Source organism: Ornithorhynchus anatinus, chromosome 14, assembly GCF_004115215.2.
Source record: "Ornithorhynchus anatinus isolate Pmale09 chromosome 14, mOrnAna1.pri.v4, whole genome shotgun sequence".
Classification (NCBI taxonomy): Eukaryota; Metazoa; Chordata; class Mammalia; order Monotremata; family Ornithorhynchidae; genus Ornithorhynchus; species Ornithorhynchus anatinus.
Genome location: NC_041741.1, coordinates 36826275 through 36850599, shown reverse-complemented (window position 1 = coordinate 36850599; position 24325 = coordinate 36826275). Strand labels below are relative to the sequence as shown.

The 24325-nt window shown below is 39.0% G+C and overlaps 2 protein-coding genes across 14 annotated transcripts in view; one reads left to right on the top strand and one right to left on the bottom strand.

Moving 5' to 3' along the window:
• Positions 1-3585, top strand: part of ANKS1B (ankyrin repeat and sterile alpha motif domain containing 1B) — a 587732-nt gene extending 584147 nt beyond the window's left edge. For all 11 annotated transcript variants that reach the window (XM_029079026.2, XM_029079024.2, XM_029079025.2 and 8 more), the window contains one exon: positions 1686-3585. In XM_029079026.2, coding sequence (XP_028934859.1) covers positions 1686-1796 — 111 coding nt within the window. In that variant the 3' untranslated portion in view covers positions 1797-3585. The remainder of the gene's footprint in view (positions 1-1685) is intronic.
• A 7586-nt stretch (positions 3586-11171) lies between these two features.
• The window catches only part of APAF1 (apoptotic peptidase activating factor 1), a 50550-nt gene continuing 37396 nt past the window's right edge, over positions 11172-24325 (bottom strand). For 2 of the 3 annotated variants that reach the window (XM_029078911.2, XM_029078910.2), the window contains 9 exons: positions 23829-23954; positions 22107-22226; positions 20383-20508; positions 19614-19739; positions 16957-17076; positions 16448-16573; positions 15452-15577; positions 13871-14014; positions 11172-12163 (listed from right to left, as the gene is read on the bottom strand). In XM_029078911.2, the coding sequence (XP_028934744.1) occupies positions 12017-12163; positions 13871-14014; positions 15452-15577; positions 16448-16573; positions 16957-17076; positions 19614-19739; positions 20383-20508; positions 22107-22226; positions 23829-23954 (1161 nt within the window). In that variant the 3' untranslated portion in view covers positions 11172-12016. Of the gene's footprint in view, positions 12164-13870; positions 14015-15451; positions 15578-16447; positions 16574-16956; positions 17077-19613; positions 19740-20382; positions 20509-22106; positions 22227-23828; positions 23955-24325 lie in introns of those variants that run through there. The other variant, XR_005660759.1, reaches the window with a different exon arrangement.

The following is a 24325-nucleotide window of genomic DNA, read 5'->3' as shown; positions in this document are numbered from 1 at the left end:
GTAGCAAAGTGGAAGAAATCTTGAAGCCGTGAGTTATATAGAGAAGCAGCGTGGCTCAGTGGAAAGAGGATGGGCTTGGGAGTCAGAGGTCATGAGTTTGAATCCTGGCTCTGCCACTTGTCAACTGTGTGACTTTGGGCAAGTCACTTCACTTCTCTGTGCCTCAGTTCCCTCATCTGTAAAATGGGGATTAAGACTGTGAGCCTCACATGGGATAAGCTGATGAACCTGTATCTACCCCAGCGCTTAGAACAGTGCTCTGCACATAGTAAGCGCTTAACAAATACCAACATTATTATGTGTTTCTATGCCCAATTTTCCTATACAAGCCTTAATTTGGGAATGCAATGATTTGGGCACACATGAACAGCTGTTGTGCAACACCCCCACTTCCTGTCTTTTGTCTCTTTTTCCCCACTTCTGTGCCCCCTCCCTTTCCTGTTCACATTCCAGGAAGGTTGCCCTAGCAAATTATAACTTGCAAGAGGCTCCAGCCCCTTGGAGAGAGTCCATAATGGAAATGTTCCCAATCAAGCATCCGTATCTTGTCCCTGGCCTGGCCCGCAGTCATTGTATTGCGGATGCTTATGGCTAACAAAAAATTTCCCCAGAATATATTTCCTCTCCTCCGTCAGCACCTTCCCTAGGATGTAGGATAAAACTAGGATTTCATCAGATCTGAAGACAGTCACCTGCCCAACCCAAAAAAATCTTGTTATGGACCTGAGCGAAGGTAGGTCATGTGCAGATGTTTGAGAAATGGAGAAAGTTACAATTTTTAATATTTAGAGAACATTGATTTTGTTTCTAGAATTTGCGTACATCATTTGCCTATCTTTAATGGGTCTGCTTTTTATAAACTCCTCATTCAAGTTACCTGCATTTATTTAGTCCCCAAAGATTTCTTTCTAATGTACATAAAATTGAGTGGACTGAGGCTGATTGGTCAGACTTCTGCCTCAACTACCCAGCTCACCCAGTCCCGAGCCAACACTGCCTCTGAGCGGGAATCCTAACCCAGGTTAGCAGGTCTTAAGGGAATCGTTGGTGGCCCCAAAGTGGAGGGTCAAATCGTTCCCTGCAGTATGCGCATAGAGTCCCGTGATGTCTCTCTCCATGAGGGACATGACAATACATGTCAAACCCAAAAGATTGGAGAGCAGTATATCACGATCCCATCCTCTCACCGTCCCTTGTCTTGGTGCCTTCCTGCTTGAGAATTTAGTGCTGGATCATGATAATATTTACAATCTTCGAAATGATCTCTTGAGTTTCATTAATTGGAACCAGCTCACCGAGGCTCTGCTGGGAAAAGGTGTCTCCCACCTCCTCTGCAGTATTTGCCTTTCAAAATGGAAGCAAAGTTCAAGAGAGAGAGAAGCGTGCAGCCCTTCTGCACAGGAAAGGCTGAAGGGGATCATTTAGGCAGATGAAAGGTGAGCCAGCCAAAGTGCCTCTGGTCCTAACTCGTGTTCATTTTTTACATTTGTGGGAAAACTACACAATGTTTCTTCCTGAGGAATTTATCATTTTGTCTCAATTCCCAAATTTCAATGAGGCCTTCCCTTCTGGTGAAGATTATGTGTCCCGTGCAGCCCAGCAAGTCAAGTGAGGTTTATAGGTACATTCTGTGTCTACTGTCAAATATACCTATATTTACATATATTTGTATATTTTTTTTAAAGCAGATAGATCCATCTGAACAAAAGACTCTTGCCAATCTACCGTGGATTGTAGAACCAGGACAAGAAGCAAAAAGAGGGATTAATACCAAGTATGAAACTACAATTTTCTGATCCGAAACAGACATTTTGTCCTTGTTGTGCCTTGCACTCCAAGCAGTCACAGCACAGCCTCTCCTTTCCGGCACCATTTCGATCCAGTCGAGGGGAAGGCTGCACTGTTAGCGTGGCCTTGTCACTCACAAAAGGCTGCCGGCCATTTCTGGTGATGTTCTTCCTGCAGCAAATGACAGAAGAATGCTAACCGAGACTTTCCGATTGCAATCTGTAAGAGGAGCAAGCTGAGAGTTTCTTTTCCCAAATCAGTATTTAATGTGACTCTGCCACAGTGCTTTCTTTGGTTTCTTATTTTAGGGTTCTAGTTTTTTAAACGGGGTCACGAATGCTGTCTCTAAGAGTTTAAAAATTGGGGTTTATTTTTAAATTTTTGGCAGTTTCTAAATCGAATCAGACCAGAATTGCGCAATACAGTATTTATGAAACCACTGAACTCCTGAAACATTACATAGTGTTATTTATTGTAAAGGGGCAAAAATCACCCTCAATTTGCCAAATTTAGTTTCTATCTTTGCAGATTTTATATATAATCGATATTGTCATGATCGCCTATACAGAGAGAGCCTTTCCTTAAGGGACAGAGTCAACCTTTAAGAATGATAAAAAGAGGAATTTATTATGCACAGAAAATGTCTTGTATTAAATATTTTTATTAAAAGAATGTTTCATTAATGCATTGATAAGGAAGCTGGGCTAGTTGTGAAGAATGTCTGTCTTTTATTTTCAATTACTGACTCCACCGCTACCACTTGGCAAATCTCAGCAGTCATGGCAAGTGTTCTAGGTGTTTCATGGAGCAGGAGAAACAAAAAAAAAGCAAAACAACAGGCTAGTCATTGCACTCGAGATTTCACATTTAAACAGTTAAATGTTGCTATAGCCATGAATCCTGCAAATACTTTCAGATCTCATCAGTGTTTGAAAAAAACACGCTCACAACCTAGGGACTTAGCTGTAAAAATTTCTGTCAGAGAAACCTTGTTCGAGGGAAGTGTTAATAAAGCTCTATTGCAAAAATTTTTCTAAGAAAAAGAAAAACCAAAAAAAAAAGCCAAAAAGAAGAAATTCCAAAGTAATAAAACTCTCTTTTCTGGAAAGAAAAACTTAAAGCGTTTGCTTACTATTTGATTAAATAAAATTTACTTACATTTTATTTAAGGTATTTTAATTTTTTTTAATGTCTCTGTGAAGTATTTGTATGACACCATAATGTATATTTATGTAGAACTGAATTATACAAACAGTACCAATATCACTATAGAAGAAAATGGCATTTTAATGTATATTGTTCTAACCGGTCATATTGTGAATCATTTTGAAGTTCATTATAGAGATACTGATAAATTGTGTAGTTGTCTTAATTTTTTTTTAATTACTATTATTTTAAATCTAACCAAGCCTATCAGTTATTATCATCAGTGGGTGAATTCCAAAGATGGATAACTGAACTCTGTTTCCAACTGATAAATATATATGGTTTAGATGAACCTGAATATAGCTCTGAGTGATGAAAACTTTTAATACAATATTAAATTACTTGAACTGAACAATTCCTTGTACATATTTTGCCCATTCACTGTTGATATGTATGTAGGTAACTGATGGTAAAAAATAACATTGAGAAAGGGTACCAAATGGAAATTGTATAGGAGCAAAGTAAATAGTAGCCTCACTGCAGCAAAAACATATTTGTAAATATGCTTGGGCTTCCAGTTATAAATTTTGTAATTTTGTCATTATTTATAACCTATAAAAGCACACAAAATAAAAAGGAGTTGTACAGTCACTGATGCTTGGCATCATTCTGTGCGCACTGTCCAGATCAGCTCAGGAGCAGTGCCCACTGTGAAGGAATATTTTTGCTTTTTTAACATGTTTTCCGTGAGACCTTTTCCATTTTCAGTCACATTACATTTCAGGAAAAATGGCCACAGCTGCTGGCATTGAGATCAATAAACTAAATTGGCCCTGATTTTAATCAAAAGGGCAAAGGAATCAAAATAAGTGGAAAGAATGTTACTTGGTTTGTTCTACCCTATCGGGGCCAGGTGAGTTTTCAGGGACAGTGCCACTTTTGCGCCAAAAATATCATTAAACATTTTAACGAAATCTTTTCTTTTGTATACAGCAAGTAGCCTCTGGGGTCTTGAGCTTTTCGTAAAGCAGGAACGTGTCCTGTCTGTACAAGGCTGGTCAATCAGCTTTCACCCTCCCCTCCAAGCCCTCCAGTCCTGCGGATTAATGATCTGCCGTGGCTAGTTGGAGCTTACTCTTACCCCAAGAAGTCCCGAGAGCACCCATTTATCTTTCCTCAGACTTCTTCTAGAACATAAAGATTTTGCAACGTTCAGATTTCCATCCTTGGGGCCTGATATCCTAAATCTATTGCAGAATTCTAAATTTTTCTCATTTAGGATCCGATGACCTTTTGAAAACCCTACAGACGGTGTGTCCTCAGCATGCTTTCTATAGAGGTCTGCAGGGTGAAAGTCAACAGTCCACTGGCCGTTGGATATAGACCTTGCACTCTCAGAAACCAGTGACAAGAAGCTTCCAAATGCTTGTGAATTGCAAGTGAAGTCCCAGAGCTACCAGACCCTCCCAGCTCCAGTAGGTGAGGGATTGAGGTGGGGAGGGGGGAGAAAAGTCTCCAAGTCCAACCCAGTTCACTAATGCTTTTACTCTTTGTTTATAATGCCAAACTTCACTCTTACTGCCAATGGGAATAATTCTCGCCTCAGAATGAAGTTTACTTCTAATGGTTTACTATTTGGGGCTGAGTTTTAAGTGTTTATGATGATTTATGTAAAAGAGATAAGCACCCCGGTAGTATTTGCTTCACCCCCTTTTAAAGCAGATATCTGTGGGTAAGGCATCTGATTCATAGATGAATACTTGCAGTGTACAATTGTAGGAGATTGAACCCGAATTTCACATTGTGTAGAAAGTGACTCCATTTGTGTTGGAACATTTTATTTTTTCTGAGAGTTATCTGGTAGGTAACATCCTTATGAATCATCGCTACCTCAGCAATGGTGTGTTAATAGGTCATGGAAAAGCTTTCCTTCTCTCTGTGAGTCAAATTGTTCTGTAGGTTTTTCAGTTGGAATACGCACATATTTCTGGTCAGATGAGCCCCATCTTCTCATGTTTTGGTGGGTGAGCCAGGATGATGTGCAGGATGATGTGAGGCAAATGTGTTGCAAGCACAAGCCCCATCCCTATGCTCTGGTTCTTATCACCCCTGCCCTCCAACCCACACACCTTTTGAGGAGCGGGTAAATAAATATGTATGGGGTGAAAGGGGATTGGATGTCCTGGGAGTAAAAGAAAGGTGAATGTCTGATGCAAAAAATAATAATAATAATCTCTAATCAGGCCTGCTTTGCCTTTGGATCATAAAAAGATTCTTCAGGAATACCATTTTTAATTACGTGTCCTTAAAATGGGATAATGAAACTAAGCCAGCTTGTACTGCTGCTATTTACCTTATATCCCTCTCCGTCTAAGCCAGTCCTGTACTCTTCTAGTGTCCCCATTCCGTAAACTAAGCAAACACAGAAATCTGCCTGAAGCAAACATCCGTAATCCAGATTCTTGTGGAAACCAGGCAACGGAGAAGGAAAGAAACAGGGTACATTCAGTTTTGGTTTGATTCTTCTCCAGACCCCTATCTCATATTATCTTGTGCCTTAAGAATATTAGCTTATGCCTATTTGCTGGGCTGATTTCAACCTGTGTGTACATGTAGTCACTTAAACTGGGAAAGCCGATGGGATGAGATAGGACAGTGGGGAAGGACAGAGTCAAGGATAGAAGATTCCACCTTTCAAAATACTTTCCAGTTTTAAAACCTGACATGTGTACTTAGAAAAACTTGGGCCTAAATAGAGCCCAACGTAACGAATGTAATGAAAACCCACCAAATCCTGTTGTCACTGAAGCTTTTTATCCTAGTTCATGGGAGGTGATAAGTACATTTTTGCGAGTTCCAGGGAGTATAATTTGAGAGACCACAAATCCGGAGGGGTGGTATTTATCGTCTTTTTCCGATGAGTCATATTAAATGGAGCTGAATTTTTATTCTGTGAATTGATTTATTAATAGAAGTGTTTGTTTAGCCCAAGAAGCACAAGAGGGGTCTTGTGGGCTTCAACTGAGAGATTACTGAACAGTCATTGGATTTTTTTTCCAGTGGAAAATATCTATTTGACCCCACAATAAATGGTTGTCAAAAATCTGTCCATGGCACCAAGCTGCTTTAGCAGGGTTGCTCCAAGAAGAACAGATATTTATGCAACCATGCCCCATTGCACCCAATGTTAGCATGTCAACGAGATTCACAAATGGCATTTCAGGATTTTACAGGTGAGCACGCATGTGCGCGCACACACACACACACCTACCTCCCCCCCAACCCATCTCATCCTACTGGTACCCTAGATTGGGGGGGAGGTGTGAGCTCAGGTTAGATTCAGTAGTATTTATTGAGCGCTTACTATGTGCAGAGCACTGTACTAAGTGCTTGGAATGTACAGTTCGGCAACAGATAGAGACAATCCCTGCCCACCGACGGGCTTACAGTCTGATCATATTTATGCGCTTACTATGGGCCGAGCACTGTTCTAAGCCCTGAGGTAGATATAGGGTAATCAGGTTGTCCCACATGAGGCTCACAGTTAATGCCCATTTTACAGATAACTGAGGCACAGAAAAGTTAAGTGACTTGACCACAGTCACACAGCTGACAAGTGGCAGAGCTGGGATTTGAACCCATGACCTCCGACTCCCAAGCCCGGGCTCTTTCCAATGAGCCACACTGCTTGTCTAGATCGAGATTGCAGTCAGGGTGTGGGGGCAAGTTTCTGCAGAGGCTATAGTTCTATTATTCTGCTGTTTTTCCTCAATGCAAAAAAAGCAGAGTTATGACAAGAATTGTTTAACCAAATCTTAGACCCATATAGGGTCCTAAACAACTGAAAAGCTTTAAATTTGCAACTGTGAATAGGGAGCAGCTGTGTATAGGCAGGACCCTCCTCAGCTTTACCTTTCCAGGAGCTATTTGGGAGTCAAACACAAAAGTGTGGGCTCTCTTCTAAAAAATAAAATAAAAATCCCCTAAGCCCCGGGTGGCCAGACCTTAAAGGATTCTTTGCTAACTTGAAGCAAAAAAGTAAAGCTTGCAAAATCCTATTTTCACCGGGTTGAAAGCAAGGCTTAATTGTCGGGGCAGTTAAGAAACACTATGGATTTTGAATTTGCTTTTTGTTCTTACACAGACATTTGTTTTTCCCTTTGCGGCCTATCGGAAATGTCAAAAGCAAAATGAATCCAGTAGTTCTTTAAGCCTGCCTTAGGGACAGTGTGTTCTTTGTTGTGGAGTGTGTGTAGTAGCCATAAGTAAATGTTAAAATAAAGGTAGATATTCTGAATTTTCCATATAACGATAATGACTGTGGTATTCATTAAGGGCTTATACTCTGTACCGAAATGCTAGATAATCAGGTTGGACACAGTCCCTGTCTCACATGAGGCTCACAGTCTTAGAATGGAAGAAAACTCAAAAACACATGGCAGTAAAATAGAAAAATGGTTTAGAGCAATATATATTCTACAAGCAATTTAATTTCATCCTAAAAGTTTCAAAACTTCAGTCAAGCACCCCAACAGTTGTTCCCAGCCTAAGGATATGTTTATAGCAACCAGTGCAAGTTCATAACTGACTATAAGGTTTTCAGCTAGTGCACATGCTTCCCAAAGAAGCAAAATCAACTGATCTCACCCCTTAGCAGAGGGCACTTGCTTGTCTGAAAGAGAATGAAATGTTCAAAGCTGTAAAAAGATAGTGCTGGGTGAGAAATAAAATTGCACTTCAGTATCCTGCAATTACTGGGGAAACTTATTTCTAAGTCATGAGAACTAACCATTATCTTGGGCCATATCCATCTACTCTAGGAGCAAAGACAATTTCCGTAGCTGTAGTAGAAAAACAGGACGCCAGGTAAGGTAACTTTTTTGATGCCTTAAATCTCTTTTTCTTTTATTATTATTCAGTTTCTGCTTAAAAAGCCAGAACTCACACCAGTGACTGCCCTGATAGGGCCCAGTTCTTCTAAATTCCATGATAATGAAATCTTGAGAATTCGTGTCCAATCCCATGCGCAGTTCTCCAAGCCGTTTCTTCCACCCCATGATATCTCTACCCAGACAGGCACCCTTTGTTCGACGCCTGTGTCCTAATTCCCTGACATTCTGGCAGAACTGGGTGTAGTTATCTCCTGCTCGTTAAACTTTGGGGTTGATTGAGGTCCCTTTAACAATTTAGCCAGTGAAGCCCCAGGAAGTGATATTGGCTTTGTAGCTGGTGAGGGTGAATAACGGAGGAGCCTGGCTAGAGGGGGGAAAAAAACCCTCGAATTCCAAGCTGTAATGGCTTTTTATTGTGTTATACAGCCTGTGCCCAAATTCTTATTCTACTTGCGGGTTGTGGATGAATGCAAGCGGAGTCTCAGAACACCCTTCATGAATCTCAATTAGAGCTCTGTATGCCGCTTGGCCCTGACACATGGGGGGAAAATATGCTTTCTTAAATTTTTGCAAACAAAGCAGAATCACTTTGCTCTGAAGGATATTTATTTAATAGTTGCTTCAGCCCTGCCGTCACTCAGATTCCAGCCCTCCCTGAGAAATGACAGCCAATACAACGTTGAGGGTTATCAACCGGCTACCGGGCCATGAGCCAGCTGCCTTCTATTACATTATTTTCTCGTACTGTTAAAGCAGAGCAACAGTCAAGCTTCTGCTGGGCACATTTATCATATTTAACATCTATCACACTTAGAATTTTTTTCCAAATCCAATCAAACCGCCCCAAGCAGCTTGTGGGGGAAGTTGAATAATGAATGGATGAAGAAGACCTTTATTTTTTTCCCATCAGGCAGTATCCTCACCACTCATTTTGTCTGCAGTTCTCTGCCCTGCAAAACAGAGCCTCTTTTACTCTGGTTACCCTTTACTTGAAAAGATTTCTGTGTGCTATTTGGCATTTTTATGATTTGAACCGCCTGATCTGTTTCCTGTTGAGTAGTTTAATTTCAAAGCAGTGGGAACTAAAGTGTCAAAATAGTATTGGGTTTTTTGTGGGTTTTTTTAATGAGGCCACTAAATGATTTTGCTTAAAGGACAACTGAAGTTATAAGCCATCTTGTTTTTGAACCCATTTCTGAAAAATAATCCCACTTTTCACTGTGGTCCTGGGAGCAGCAGTGCATTAACTCATAACCAGCAAGGTTATGATTAAGGTTGATTTTGAGATTTACATAAATTGCAGGAATTCCTCTTCCCTTCTTTTTTGACTCTGCCTTTTTTCTCATCAGCTGAATGCTTTGGGCGTTTCAAGCTAAAATACCAGGGTTTAATGTTTTCATTTAGAGAACCATAGATGCCTGAACAATTTTTTTCTTTCCTTTTATATATTTTGTCCTTGGTCAGCTTGGATTGAAAGGCAGAAGTGTATTCACATCTGTTGAATAAGTACAATTCCCAGGTCTTTTGCCATCTTTGAGGAAAATGAATTACTGTAGTTCACTATAAGTATAATCATCAAAGTAGAAATAAAGATTTTGTAATTTCTTCTATGTGGACATTTCCTAACAAGGCAGAGAAAATGACTTTTATCAAAGTCCTGTCTCTAAAGACAGATGCTTAACAGTCCACTCTCTCAGGATGTGCCCTTCTTACACATCTGAATCAGGTGTTCCTCTCATGGGGCTGAAACTGCGGAATGCCTCCAAGCAGTATTCTTTTTCACTAATTTGTTTAGCCAGAAAGATAGAGCTTCATTTCTCCAAAACAGAAAAATATCAATCCCCACCTGCCGTTTTAGCACTTGTGGGCCATCCTAAGCACTTATGCATAAAACTTATTTTTCTTTTTCCTGTAATTTATTCTATTGTCTGATTCCTGCTGGATTGTAAACTCCTTGAGCACAATGATTTTACCTACTAATTCTATTGTAGTACTCTCTCAAGTAAGTGCATGATACAGTACTCCACACCCAGCAGTAGTTCCTCAACCAATACTATCGACTGATGGATTGAAATGAGGAATCTTGAATTTAGTCTTCCTTTACATAAGAATTACCAGCAAATTCTTTCTTTCTCTAAGAGGTAAGTGAATTACGATAGTCACACATTTAATGACTAAAATGCTTTGGGGCTAGTCCTAAAAAAGATTTCATGCCATTGTAATGAAGTACTATATGTGGTTTTTATTTTTAGAATGAGAAATACATTAAGAAAAATCAAAACTATAATGAATTTATAAAAATTGCAAAAATAAAATTGGTCCATTATCAGTTGGGAATTGGATTCTGTGATCAGCAGAAACAAAAATGGTCTGTTTATATAAGAACTCTTAAGAAATCCAGGCATAGCATAAGATATAACTCGATTATGGTCCTTGAAAATATTGTATAGAGTTGTATCACGGTGCAAGTTTGTGCAATTTATTGGGTTCCATTTAGTACCAGCTCCTATATGATGGCCAAGCACTACAAGTAAGTAAACATTACATCGTAAATCCCTCTCCCTTTCTCCTGTTCCCGTTGACTGTTACACCCCCAAAGCTTTGGCTAGGATGGGAAACGTAGTGGGCAGCACAGTGACAGTGGTGTCTGGTGTTACACTGGCTGTGGGCAGGGAATGTGTCTATTTGTCATATTGTATTCTCCCAAGCGCTTAGTACAGTGTTCTGCTCACAGTGAGTTTTCAATAAATAAGCTTGACTGACCGATTAGTTTAAAGTGAGAGAAGATAGAGGCATGACAGCTTGAGGAAGAGAGAAAGGAGAGGAAAACTGACTTACTGGCAGTGATTGGATGTATCACTGAGGTGGGGTTTGTGTATGCTGGAACAAGTCAGAAAACAGCACAGGTTTTACATACTGTGGGGTGGTTGGAACTGGGAGTAGTTCTTGTACCCTGGAAGAAATGTATCTAGGAATAACTAATATGTTTGTGTATAAGCCCTGTAGTTAATAATATTAATAATGAATGATAAAATCCATAATAATTGCTTAATAATCAAGACTCCTCTGGCTCTATGGACGTATCGATTATCTAGGCAGATGCATTTTTCCCAGTTGGAACAAGAAAAGAGGATGGGTCTAATGGTGGCAAAAATGTCCAAAGTGACCAATGAGGAAAACCTGCCTTAAGAGGAAAGTGACAAACTAAAGAAGGGGAGGGCACGTGGATTTCCGATGACTCAAAATATTCTGGACAAGGTAAAGAGCTGGGAAAACATTCCTTCCCTTCAATGTAGACAAACCTACATTGATTACATTTACGTAAAAACGAGTCATCTGATTGGATTGTAGAGTCTTAAAAAAATTTGATTTTATTTTAAAAAGCTAGGTCAACAATCAAACCACATAAATTATACAAATAACTTTCAACACACACTTACATAGTAAGAGCCGCAGAATAAAAAAGCAAACTTGTTCGAAGTAAAGGTTGTTGTGTAGGTGGAAGTGTATAACACATTTCCATCAGATGTCTAATACAACTAAAAAGCCTTTTTCTTGGGCCTTGCAGTTGGCAAATTCCTATCACTTGAAGCATTTCTCTTTGACCTAACTGATGAGGTTCGAGAGATGAGTATTCCTTTGCATAGAAACAGCAAAATGTACTACCCCTTTCCATTTCCAAAATGGATGTTCCCTACAAAATTCTTTAAAATTTAGCTACCAAGATTTTAATACGAATTGCGAATGCAGTGCTGATGGTTGTATTTCTACAGCACACTGAGGTTCATGATGACCCTGCACTGTATGGACGAGGTAAGCTACCGAAAATTTCTAACTGATAAAAAGTCTGAGGCTCATACTGAACACCAGCAATTTAGGACCCACAGAAGATTTGATGCCAAGACTGCAACGGTAAGAGTCAAACAGCAACCGAAACGTGAATTGTATGCATTACATTATTTCAACTTAAATGAATTCATCTTTAAGACAAGGCGTAACAGTCTAGCAAGCTACAGATTTTCATTTGCAAGTAAGAAATAGTCAAGGAAAACAAAATTAAATGGATATTCATTGGGGGGGAAGCTACATACATATTCATCGATGAATGAAATACTGTAAAAGACATCACAGCTTTACAAAATTTGAAATATGGACTTCTGAATGGCAATATAAAAAGGTCTTACATCATTTCACTCCAACATCTGTAGAACATATAAAATGCCAAGATTATCAACGGTAACATAAGATTTGAAACTAGGAGACACAAATATTGTCTTGAGATTGGTTCCATTTGTGTAAAAGGTCTGTAAGGATTCTCCTGTGTCCATATTCCACCACTGTGAAGATAAAATGGATAGTGTCAGAATCAGCTAATTATTTAGCATAAAGAATAAAACCAAAATAATAGCTCTTCATTCCCACTGTCACCCTAACCCCACCACTCTTGACCAGATGTCTGAAATATATCCTTATTTGAGAAAGCTCTTAACAACACCAAGTTTCCCCCTCACTACTCTTCAGCCACCTGAATGTGTTTCCCTCTTTGTTTGCTTCAGCAGGCACTCCTTTGGGCCTCTGTGAGACCTGGTGAACAACTCCGGTTGTGTTCTTGCCATACCTTTTATAGTTTTGATAATCTCAACCACATCCAGGATCTACCTTCACCTTTTCAGATAGAGAAGTCTTGATCTTCTCAAAAATACAAATTTTTGCTGACCAGTAAAAGGCAAGCTGGTGGGCAAGGGGCCATATTCTATAAAATCACACTTCACCTTAATTCTTCCTTGCACAGGAACGTGTCAAGGAAGCAAATAAGAGCCTGGAACAACAGTTCTGCAACAGTCCACGGGTGAGATTTGATTCACCTTCTCCCCAAAAGCCCTCCTGTTAACATGGTCACATTCTCTGTGATTATTTATTTATTTATATTTTCTATCTCCCCCTCAAGAATGTAGGCTTGTTATGGGCAGCGAATTTGTTGTTATAGTGTACTCTCCCAAGCACTCAGTACAGTGCTGTGCACATAGTAAGCACTCAAGAAGTCCAATTGACCGTGACACGAACGTACATAAACAATTCATGCTGTATATACTAACACACAAATGTGAGTTTAAGTGTGTGTTAATGCATCGACATTGAGATTTATATTTGATTTGAATTTCCCAGTGTGTGACATAACCTATTTCATCTATTTTGTACCAACTTTATCTTACTGCTAATCAATTTATGCTGTCTCGGTAGAGCATAAACAGGCCCAAATACCCTTTTTTGTGGTATATTTTCACAGCTGTTCCTTTTATTTTTAATTTGCCCAGTGCTTTAGGATATGCACATTACCAGTTCTATGTAAATTCAATTTGCACTCTATTGCAATAAGCTCAAGTCTATTTTTCATCTAATACTAAAATAAAATAACCTTCATAACATTTACCCTAAAATATTCAAAATGCCGCTGGGCGTTTAGCTCTTCGTGCTCAAGATAGTAGTAGTGTAATGGCAATGTAGTTCTTTATCCCAAACTGTTCACTTTAAAGATATAATCGTTTATCATGCCAGCACTGATGCAAACCAGCTATAGTAATAATATACTGTTATTAATAATGATTAATATATTATCAGTTCTAACATCCCCACTGTACTACTTGAGGCTTTGGGGAGTCAAATGACTTGGTCACATCATAACTGCAGTGCTTGGCCCATAGTAAGCACTTAACAAATGCCATTTTTATTGTACAGTTACTCCTTCAATGGTCCCACTTTCTGCTGGACCTAGAGAAGCAGCGTGGCTCAGTGGAAAGAGCCCGGGCTTAGGATTCAGATGTCATGGGTTCTAATCCTGGCCCCGCCACTTGTCAGCTGTGTGACTTTGGGAAAGTCACTTAACTTCTTGGTGCCTCAGTTATCTCATCTGGAAAATGGGGATTAAGACTGTGAGGCTCATGTGGGACAACTTAAATTACCTTGTATCTCCCCCAGCGCTTAGAACAGTGCTCGGCATATAGTTAACAAATACCAACATTATTATTATTAACCAGGTACTTTACCTTAAGGAATCCACCAGCCGACACCAGGATTTTGCTATCGGGGGAAAAGCAGAGGTCGGTCACCCAACCACCATGAGTGGATGCTTCACCCACTGGGCCGGGAGCACACAAGTGGAGGATCTCGCCTTTTGAGACATCCCATATCTAAAACAAAGTCATATGCAGTCCATTAGCCTGTTATCCAAAGTTGGTCTTTAGAGGTGTTTCAGCCTTGTAGCTGCTTTTGGAAACCTAGGGTCTTCAGAGTATTGGAATTGGGACAATTCACAAACATTGTACTGTCTTTTTCTAAAGGACAAGATTTCATTCCCAACTACCAACTTTTTTTATATAAAATAACATTAAAACAACGGAACCCTAAAGTTAGAGGGGGGGAAAAAGTCACTCATTAATGGAAGAAGGGTTTTGCCTTGTACAAACCAGTAAAAAGAGCAAGAAACAAAATACTTTTCCCAATCCCAGTAAAAATCATAGTAAAGAAAATGAGTAACGGTATTCATCGGTCCCAATTGATGGTTATATATAAATGTATTCTAATTAGCAATCAGAAGGAAAGCTCCACTTTTGAAAACATAAAGGAAGTACTTCAGATGTTTGAATGAATTTTTGTCTATTTCTAATATTTTTTCCTCATTTCTATATTTAATCCTAGCAATTTAATTTTTCAATATTTACTATCGTTTCCTATGACCAAGCCTAAAATAGAGTATAATAATCTAATTCACACAGGAAACATGGCAGGGGACCATTTTACAGAGATGAAGTAGGAGATCTTTACCCCTCAAAGGAAAAACTAATTTAAAAATTTGGAATTTTCAAAGCAGTTTTTATTTTCCCACAAGCCCACTGCTTTAAAAGCACATGAAAGTGAAATATGTTGCTGTGAAGGCACCTCAGCCTTAATACTCCCCCAAAAGACACTTTGAGCAGTCCCTGGGCCTGGACTTTTGGATTTAGCAGGGAGATGGAGGGCATTAAGAAGGTCCTAAATGCTAAACACTTGCAGATGACTTGCACAGCGTGTCCTGGAAGGGGGTATTCTGATCACCTTCATTGCAATCCCACATCCAGAACCAAACTCCTTTCTCCCTACCCATTTCTGAAATTGAAATTCAACAATTATAGCTTACTACTATCTCTGGAGTAGGAAAGAGAACAATGATACCAGATTTCATGTCTAATTCTAATTGCCACAAAATATACATTCACTTCGGAGTTGCAGAGACATAAAACAAGGTAGAAAGCAGTATTAGCAAGCTTTAGTTCTGCACATAGTGTTTTGTTACAGTGCTGTCTTCTCTTGTTCCACTTACTGTTAATTAATGTTAATGTAACGTTAATGTTAGTACTCCGTAGCAAAGCTAATGAACCTTAAGTGTGCTCTAATGTCATCTTTAAATTTCAGGGATTGAGTTAAATCCTCAAAAGTAGCTGTTTTTTCTCTCTGCAGCTCATAATGCCCAAACAAGGAATAACTTTAGGGCCATTAATCGAGTCAGCAACAGGCTCCAAAGCGTTGTGAACTTCTATTACCAAAGGATCGTGTTTTTAAAATGTTCTGAAGGTGTAAAAAGGCTGTACCCTTATTTCTCCGTTGTCATCTCCAGTTGCCAGTAATGAACTGTCATCAGAAAAGGCAGAACATCTCACACAGCCTTCATGGCCGCTCAGTTCATGAAGAAGTGACGAGTTCTCAAAACTCCAAATCTGGAAATATATTGTAACTTTTAATTATTTACAAACTAGCCTCCCTATTTGAAGACGGTGATGCTTACTTACAAACAGTTCATTGTCAATTCTTTATCAGGAACCAATATAAATAGATCCCATGAAAATTAACAAGAAAACGTCCTTAACCCACAGAACCAATTATAAATACCTAGGTCAATAAATCCATTAATATTAATATAATTTTGATTATCTATGTGCAGGATACTAGACTAGGGAGAATATTTTAAGAGGCAGACACAGGAGTTTACAATCTAATGCTTCCATGAATTACAAAGGCTATGGGATGTCGACTTCTTGAGGGCAGTGCTAATAAATTCTACTGATTAACTTTTGTTAATGGTAAATGGATGTGTTAGATGGTACATTCATAACGATGAGGATGGTTGTCAAAGAAGGCCCCTTCCTCCAAGTATCTTGTTATAATGATGATGGTGATATAATAATAATAATTGTGGTATTTATGTGCCAAGAACTACATTAAGTACTGGGGTAGACAACAAGATAATTATTGTCTACAGTCTCTGTCTCACACAGTGCCGAAGATTTTTTGAACTTCAAGATCTTCTGCATGAACTTTTAACTAAATATTGTAACAGGAAATCTACTGATGCCTCAAGAACTCAGGAAGCACAGAAATCAAAATTATAATCAAGACCCAAAATATGATACAAAGAGTCATGGAATTTGTTAACATGAATATCCTGGGTTACACTGTAAAGATTTTCGCAGATAGTATCTGATAGAAAAGTAATCATTGGAATGAGCGATAGAACTTCACTGGCTAGACGATTTGGACTCAGCACCAGTGCCACAATATAAACAGTAGTTTTTGGTCTACTGACCCACCTTGGCAGTTTTGTCGGCAGAGGTAGATGAAAACTTTGTGGCATCCGGTGAAATATTACAAGACAGAACTGCACCTTGATGACAGAAAAAGTCTTTTTCTACTTTCCCCGTCAAAATGTTCCAAACCTCAAAAAAAAAAAAAAAATTGAATACAGATTTAATTTAGTATAAGATTGTTTTAAATAGCAAACAAATTTAGGGGTACCAGAATTCTAGCAATAAAACCTTAATGCTTAGTGGTGGAGATTCCAATAGTTGTGATGTGATGCAAATAAGTTATGCAACGACAGATTTAACAAAATAATACCTCTGATCTTCCCTTTAATACAAGTATCAAATAGAAACAATATATTTGCTTCAGGTAAATGGAATATAGGAGCATCTGTTTACCACCCAAATTTTCAAGTTTAGTGCTTACTCTGCCCACAATCCAGCTACTTAAGAGTAAAGGTAGAAGAGTTAAGTATGATTATAAAGAACAATTTTAACAAGTTTGTACTGCACTGTACCTTAATTGTTCCATCAAAGGACCAGGAAAATAATCTTGAATTCTGCAAAAGCCTAAAATCCTTCACTGATTCTTGGTGTGCTTGAAGAAACACATATTCTTCCGTCTGCCAAATCCACACCTGTATTTCAAAGGAATACATTTCTATTAATAAAATACTCCACACCTTGCCTTTTATTTTTTCAAAATACATCCAAAGCATAGTATAATTCTAGATTTGGGATATCAGTAGAATTACTCACACTTCCAGATGGAGAGATTGAAACCCCTTAATGGACTTGGCCATGGTCAAAATTGGTTTTCTTTCCAGTACACAAAAATAATTTTGTAAATCAATAGTATTTATTGAGCGCTTACTGTGTTGATTTTTGAGAGCAAACTGAATTACAGTGCTCTCCAAAATTCAAAGGAAAGCTATGAGAAGCTGGTGGGTTCACCATCTAATAAAGTTTCCCATGGGTTGCATCCAGAAAAGTCAACAAGAAATAATATGGCCAAGTCAATGCTCTTTCCACTGACCCCCATATTTGATCGTTTCCCAGAAAAGCACCATCTTCTGTATCAGTTAACCTGAGTTCTGAGGCATAACGTTTGTGCCAATCTTCACTCAGCAGAGTTCTCACAGGACCTAAGAGTGTTTCTCCTTCATCTCCAGGTGTAAGAAACCACAAAATGGGTCCAGGTAAAGGAGTAAAAAAGAAGCTAAAATGTGTCAGTCAGTACCCTGTTTGGGCACCTTTAAAGCTAAAGTTTGAGATCATGTTTTTCACCCTTCACAAACAAGGCTCCACAATACAGGCTTTCCGGTTCCACTCCTCCCTGTTCTGTCCCACCAGAGCTCAAGACTAGTGAGACTTCCAACAGATCATTTGGTTAATATTTCTTTACCGGTATGTACTCCTATACATTATCCATTAACAAAGATGTCACAGAATTATTTAATTTGGATTTGGGGAGAAAAATATTCATTTACATTTTAGTCAATTTGGAAATGACTATTAATTGAGTTGTGTGAGCAGTGTGCCCTAAAATAATTATTCACAATCACCTAAAAAGAAAATAAGGCATTTGTAAACCATAAACAATTTTGGAAAATACAGGTTTCCTTTTCTAATCATTGTGTTTAAGTTCCTGGAAGTACCTGCAGTTGATAAAAGCATTGGCTCTGCCAATCGTTTGCTGTGGGACTCTGGGTAAGTCATTTAACTTCTCTCCGCCTCAGTTTCCTCAAATGTAAAATGTTCTCCCACCCACTTGGACTGTGAACCCTGGGCAGGACAGGGACTGTGTCTGATTTAATTAACTTGTACCTACCCAAACATTTAGAACAGTGTCTGACGCATAGTAAGTGATCAACAAATATAAAAAAAATTAGTATGACCCAAAACGTATAAAATAAAGGTGGTGCAGGACTGCCTAGCTTCGATAATACCTGGTGAAATTCAAGATTGATGGAAAGCAATTACATTTATAAATTATATAAATACATTGTATTTTGTCATCATCAATGGTATTTGAGTGCTTACTCTATGCACAGCATAGTAGTAAGCACTTGGGAGAGCACAACAGAATTGATAGACATGTTCCCCGCCCACAATGAGCTTATTTTAAAATAATACATTGAATTTTATGCCTGTTTTCAAGCACTCAGAAGATGGCTTAATGCTTTTTCACTGTTTAAAGAGTTTACTAGCACTACACAAGAAACTAATTGTATCTTTAAAAGTTCATGATTGCTGCTAAAATTTTGGTGATAGTAAGCTTAAGCAGTTATAGTTATTTACCTATATGTATTAATGGTAATAAACTACCAATACACTACACAAGCACAGGGAGATCAAATGACAGGTGAAGAAAGCCATAAGTGTACACTGGGAAAATCAAAATGGTATTCAAAAAAAACCACCAAAAACCATGGATGTTCAAAACCTCAACTGCAAAAAAACTGCAGAAAGAAACAAATAAAAACAATAAAAATGAAATGTACCCTAACACATATTTCTAAAAATTAGCCAAAGCCAATTTAATTTGCTGACCCTTGCCAAGGGACCCAGAAATGCAGGTTGGTCATAAAAGTTCATGATTTCATTTTCTCTCAGACAAGCTAAATACAATAGCCCTTCATGATTTCATCAATTTTGTTGATATTTGTAGTTTGATTTCATTTGTTTCAAAGGCATTTGGGGAGGGAAAAGGAGCAGTCTTCTGAGCTTCCTTTTACCACTAGGTCCAGTGGGGATAACAAGTCCAGCTCTAGGCTGAATCAAAACAGAATTATCGTAAAAGTCGCCCAATATAAAAGCTCCATAAAAGGTGACCTTTTAAAAAGTTTTTCTAGGAGCAAGTTTGAAATGCTCTGAATTAAGTAACATCCTAAAACGTATATGTTTATCTGGAATGTTAGTCATCCCCCACGCCCCCACCAGTTTTTAACAGCTTCAATTAAATGAATGGATTACATAAAAAGTACAACCTCTAAGATCTCTCCATTTTATTAGGAGAAAATTTTTAAGGATTTTTTTTCAGCTGTCGCTGCTGTAATGAAAAAGCAGTGATACAGTGAGTCTTTAACACAACCTCCTTGTGGACCAAAAATGTGATTTACCCAATAGTAATCTTAGTATTCTTATATCAAGAAATTTAAATAGTCTCTCTCACCTGAATGACAGGGTCATCAGAGCTTGAAATAACAGTCTTGCCATCTGATGTAAATCGGCAGTGTTGTACAGGTTTCTTATGCTTAATCTTGGATTTGAACATTCTTCCATTTGGGAGCTCCAAAATCTAAGAAACCCAAATATGACTCATGGGTGACCCAAATATAAAACAAAATGCCTTCCAACACTCTAATATTTCAGACCACAGGCTCCTTTTAGCAAACAAACATTAGTAAGGTGCCAGTAGGGAGTAGAAACCAGGGGTCCTGGGAATTAAAGCCCTCTACAGGTCATCACGAGGCAGCGGAATCAGACAACTCTAAGGTAATCTATGATAATTAAGATAAACTCATTGACTGTTTGATAGAAAGATGCATTCTCTCCCGTCCACCACCCAGGAATTTTATTTGAAAGAATGCTCAGAAATGTATTAGATACTAAAAATAATGGTATTAAGTGCTTAAACATGCCAAGCACTGGGATAGATACAAGGTATTCAGGTTGTCACCACGTGGGGCTCAGAGTCTTAATCCCTATTTTACAGATAAGGCACAGAGAAGTTGCGCGGCTGGCCCAAGGTCACACAGCAGACAGGTGGCAGAGCCGGAATTAGAACCCATACCCTCTGACTCCCAAGCCTATGCTCTTTCCACTAAACCACACTGCTTCTCTTAAATCACAAAGGCATTTTACCTAGCACAATAAATTATCTATGAAACCAAAGAACTGCAAAGTCATAGATATTCTGCTGGCCAGGGTAGGGCTCTTACCTTGACAGTTCCATCTTCTTCTCCAAAAGCTAGAGATATGAGAGTCGGACTTAGACAACAGCAACAAATGAGAGATTCCTGAGCTTCAGTCAAATAATCCGTTTGACCAGTTTTTCCATTTATTAGCTAAAAAAAAATCCATAACAATTTAAGGCAGAGAAGCAGGTTGTGATGGTCTGAAAAAAGGTTTTCAGTTGAAAACTACATAAATCACAAAATATGGATGACTACAACTTTCTTAGAAAGCTATGAAATTCTATGGGAGACATAACTCCCACATTATGGGAGAATTGAGGATACACTCATCATGATACCACTTCCACTTATAACATTAAATAATGTTTTATTAAATAATAATGTTGGTATTTGTTAAGCGCTTACTATGTGCCGAGCACTGTTCTAAGCTCTGGGGTAGATACAGGGTAATCAGGTTGTCCCACGTGAGGCTCACAGTTAATGCCCATTTTGCAGATGAGGTAACTGAGGCACAGAGAAGTTAAGTGACTTGCCCACAGTCACACAGCTAAGTGGCAGATCTGGGATTTGAACTCATGACCTCTGACTCCCAAGCCCGTGCTCTTTCCACTGAGCCACGCTACATCTCCTACATCTCCTACATTAAAGCATCTCCTACATTATATCTGCCGTTTTCTACTGAAGATTGACTTAGCAAACATCTTTTCTTTCCTCTTTAACAGCTGCCCTTATTAGAAAGGAAAATTGTCAACAATGTGATTCACTTAATTGTATCTTTTTTTCTAAATTCACCCCTCTTCTAAACCCTTGCAAGAATGAACCCAGTAGATATTATTTTAGGTGACTTGGATCCATAAAACCCTCTCCTATAGAATCCTGCAAAGGCCCAACACTGTCTAGCTGGAATGAATGAAACAAAATTAGAATTAGAGGATTCTGTTCTCAGGTTCACTTGTATGTTACTCTGAGACAGTCATATCGCCAGCCTGTCTCAAGCTTCCACTTGATACCGCAGCATTGTCCACCCTCTCTCCCGCTGAGGGAGAATGAAACACACTGAGCATATTAGAAAGAAGCATAATGTCAATATTAGTTTGTAGAAGGAACCTGAACCAGGATTGAGCCAGGGGAACTTGAACTTGAACCAGGGAGTTAGCACTTTAAGTAGTAATATAAACTCATTCAGGCCACTTGTGCACTCACTGAGGTAGCAATTTACTACATGGTACCCCACCTTCTAACCATGTCTAACATTCCCAGAGAGAATCAAACATGGTACAGCGCCAGCCTAACGAGTTGGGTCAACATAAAGTCAAAACAATCAGTTCTGAACTTCGTTCAGGCAGCCTCGTTGCTCCTTTTTGATCTTGGGACCATGATGGAGTTTTAAACCTGAAGGTGAACCCAGCCACACTGGCCCTGGCCTTACTTCTATTGGGATCTACTCCATATGAGAAGGGGCTTTGCTCAACTATAGTCACCCCTTGCCCTGCTAAGGAAATGTGGCTTTGAAATTCCAAAGTCACTTCCAAATTGGCCCAGGCTCACCGTACTTGGATTTAGCTCCATTTCAAAAGGTCCAACCAAAGATTTCTGATCAGTGCACTGCTCCATGGATTGAATCATATCCTGCTAGGCCTCAGAGCAAAATGAGGAACAAAGAATAGCTAAATCCCTAAATGACAAAACTATCCAGAGATTTTTTTCCATAGTTCCCCAATTTCCTTACTTCAAAAAAATGCACTCACTTGCAGATGTCTTAGGCTGTCAACAGCAAGAACCATCACTTCATTGTCCCGGAATACAACATCTATTTCTTGCTTTAACATTACAGCTGAATTCTTGCACACTTTACTTGTATCCCAAACCTGGGTTAAAAAAATTAAAGATAATTTTACCACCAGCTAAGATAAGCCACTTGATAGCTCTAAAAATCTGAACTGTTTGTTCTTTAATAAGGGTAAAAAGATTATATCTTTCATGATACGATCTCACTCTCAGTTCAGCATTTCCACGGAATCAAAAATACAATTTGAAGTTAGAATGGAAAGTTCAAAGTGCCCTCTTCACGTTCACTTAAGCTAGCTTGCACATAAAGAGAAGGGGGAGGAGAATCTTGCTAAAAGTGATAGGAAACTCCCTCCTTATGACTCCCTCCCTGAGGAAAAGAAAGGTTAATTGGATTATGTACTAGATACTTAGCTGAAGCCTCCAACTGGAACACTGGCAACCACAGGGACAGATTGGAAGAGAGGAGGGAGCTGCTTAAATGGGAGAAGAAATTTCTCAGCCACTATGAGTAGGAGTTAAGAAGCAATCCTGGAGGGGCAGGGGCAGGGTGCAGGAGGAAGGTTATCATCCAACAATTAGGATCCCAGGACTCCAGAGGCTCCTACCCCCTGCATGAGTAAAACCATCAGCAGCAGTTCTACCCCAGCATCTGAAAATCCTACAGAAAGGAAGGAAAGGGCAAAATCTAAAGCCTGGGATTCTCTGAGAGGAGGAGGAGGAAGCCTAAAGGAAAGGGAGAAAGGAGTACAGGAAAGGGAAAGGTATTTTGGCCACTTATTACCTCACTGAAAATAATTTTAGTTCACTGATATCCATCCATGGCATTTATTGATCATTTACTGTGTGCAGAGCACTGAACTCAGCGCTTGGGAAAATACCATAGAGCTGATAGACACGATCCCTGCCTACAAGGAATCTACAGTCTGCTGGGTGGAGCTTATAGTCTACAATTATACAACTCATTTTATATTAATTTATATTTTATTTGCTAAAACTCATTTTATTTTTGTGACTGCTTGTAGTAGGGCTTTGGCTAGCTCCTGGGGGCCCATTTTCCTGGGAAGCTAAGGGGCTGGGGGGATGGGGGGATGGCTGGTTGGACTTTGAATGATCCTCTTGCTGTTTGGAGTTATACTTATTTGAGGGCCAAGGGGTGGAGCAATTGGGGAACGCTTGGGGTGACTCCCAAATTCCCACCTATTCCCAGAAAGAAAAGTGTGGTGTGGGTGTGGGGGGGGGGGAAAGGATGGAGGCGTGAAAAACATTACTGCAGACATTACTGGTAGTCTGGTCCCTCCTAATTGAATCCTGGAGCTATATCAGATTAGTATGAAGGGACAAAGACATCCCAGTCCATCACACCTCACTGAACTCTGGCCAAAGCCAAAGAAAGTCTGATGGGGAAATAAACAAGAACACCAGTAACTGTGTTGTTTAATTAAAGTACATTTACAGTATTCCTGAATTCTTAACCATACTGGCCACTGAAATTTCTAATTCTAATTCACTCTTTTCCTCATTTTCAAAGCTTAGTCAAGAACAGAGTGAAATTTAATTGCAATTCAGCTACCTTAGAAACTACTTAACACAGTAAGTTAACACCTCTAATCAAATCACCAAATGGCAGAAAATGAGTTACTGTACCATTAGAAAATTCCTAAAAATAAAAATTTTCTTACCCTAATTGTCTGGTCATCAGAAGATGTCAAAAACGAAGATCCATCAGGAGAAAATGTCACACAATGGACCCAGCTTAGGTGTCCTCTACAGTCAGCTACTTTAAGACAAGAATCTGTATTCCATAACTAGGACAAACACCAAAAATATAATAACCAGCATTACACTTCACCTTTCAAAAATGCAAGGAATGAACACAAAAAAATACACAGTCACAAAGTCCATGACTCGACCCAAATAGCTGCCTAAAACAGTTCAAATTTATGCTTATTGTTGGGCTGTCAGTCTGTTTTCGATTTGGTGGGACTTGGGCCTCAATTTCTAATTTGATAAAATATTCACTTTACCCACAGTGGAGCTGAAAGTGTGAAATATTATTGTAACCCACACACGATGGCAGGTACAACAGTCTTATCCTTGATTAGACTGTCCAATATTAGTAATTTAAGTAGGGAGTTTCGATTAGATTCTTTCCTGAAATTCCTTTCTCAGATTGTTT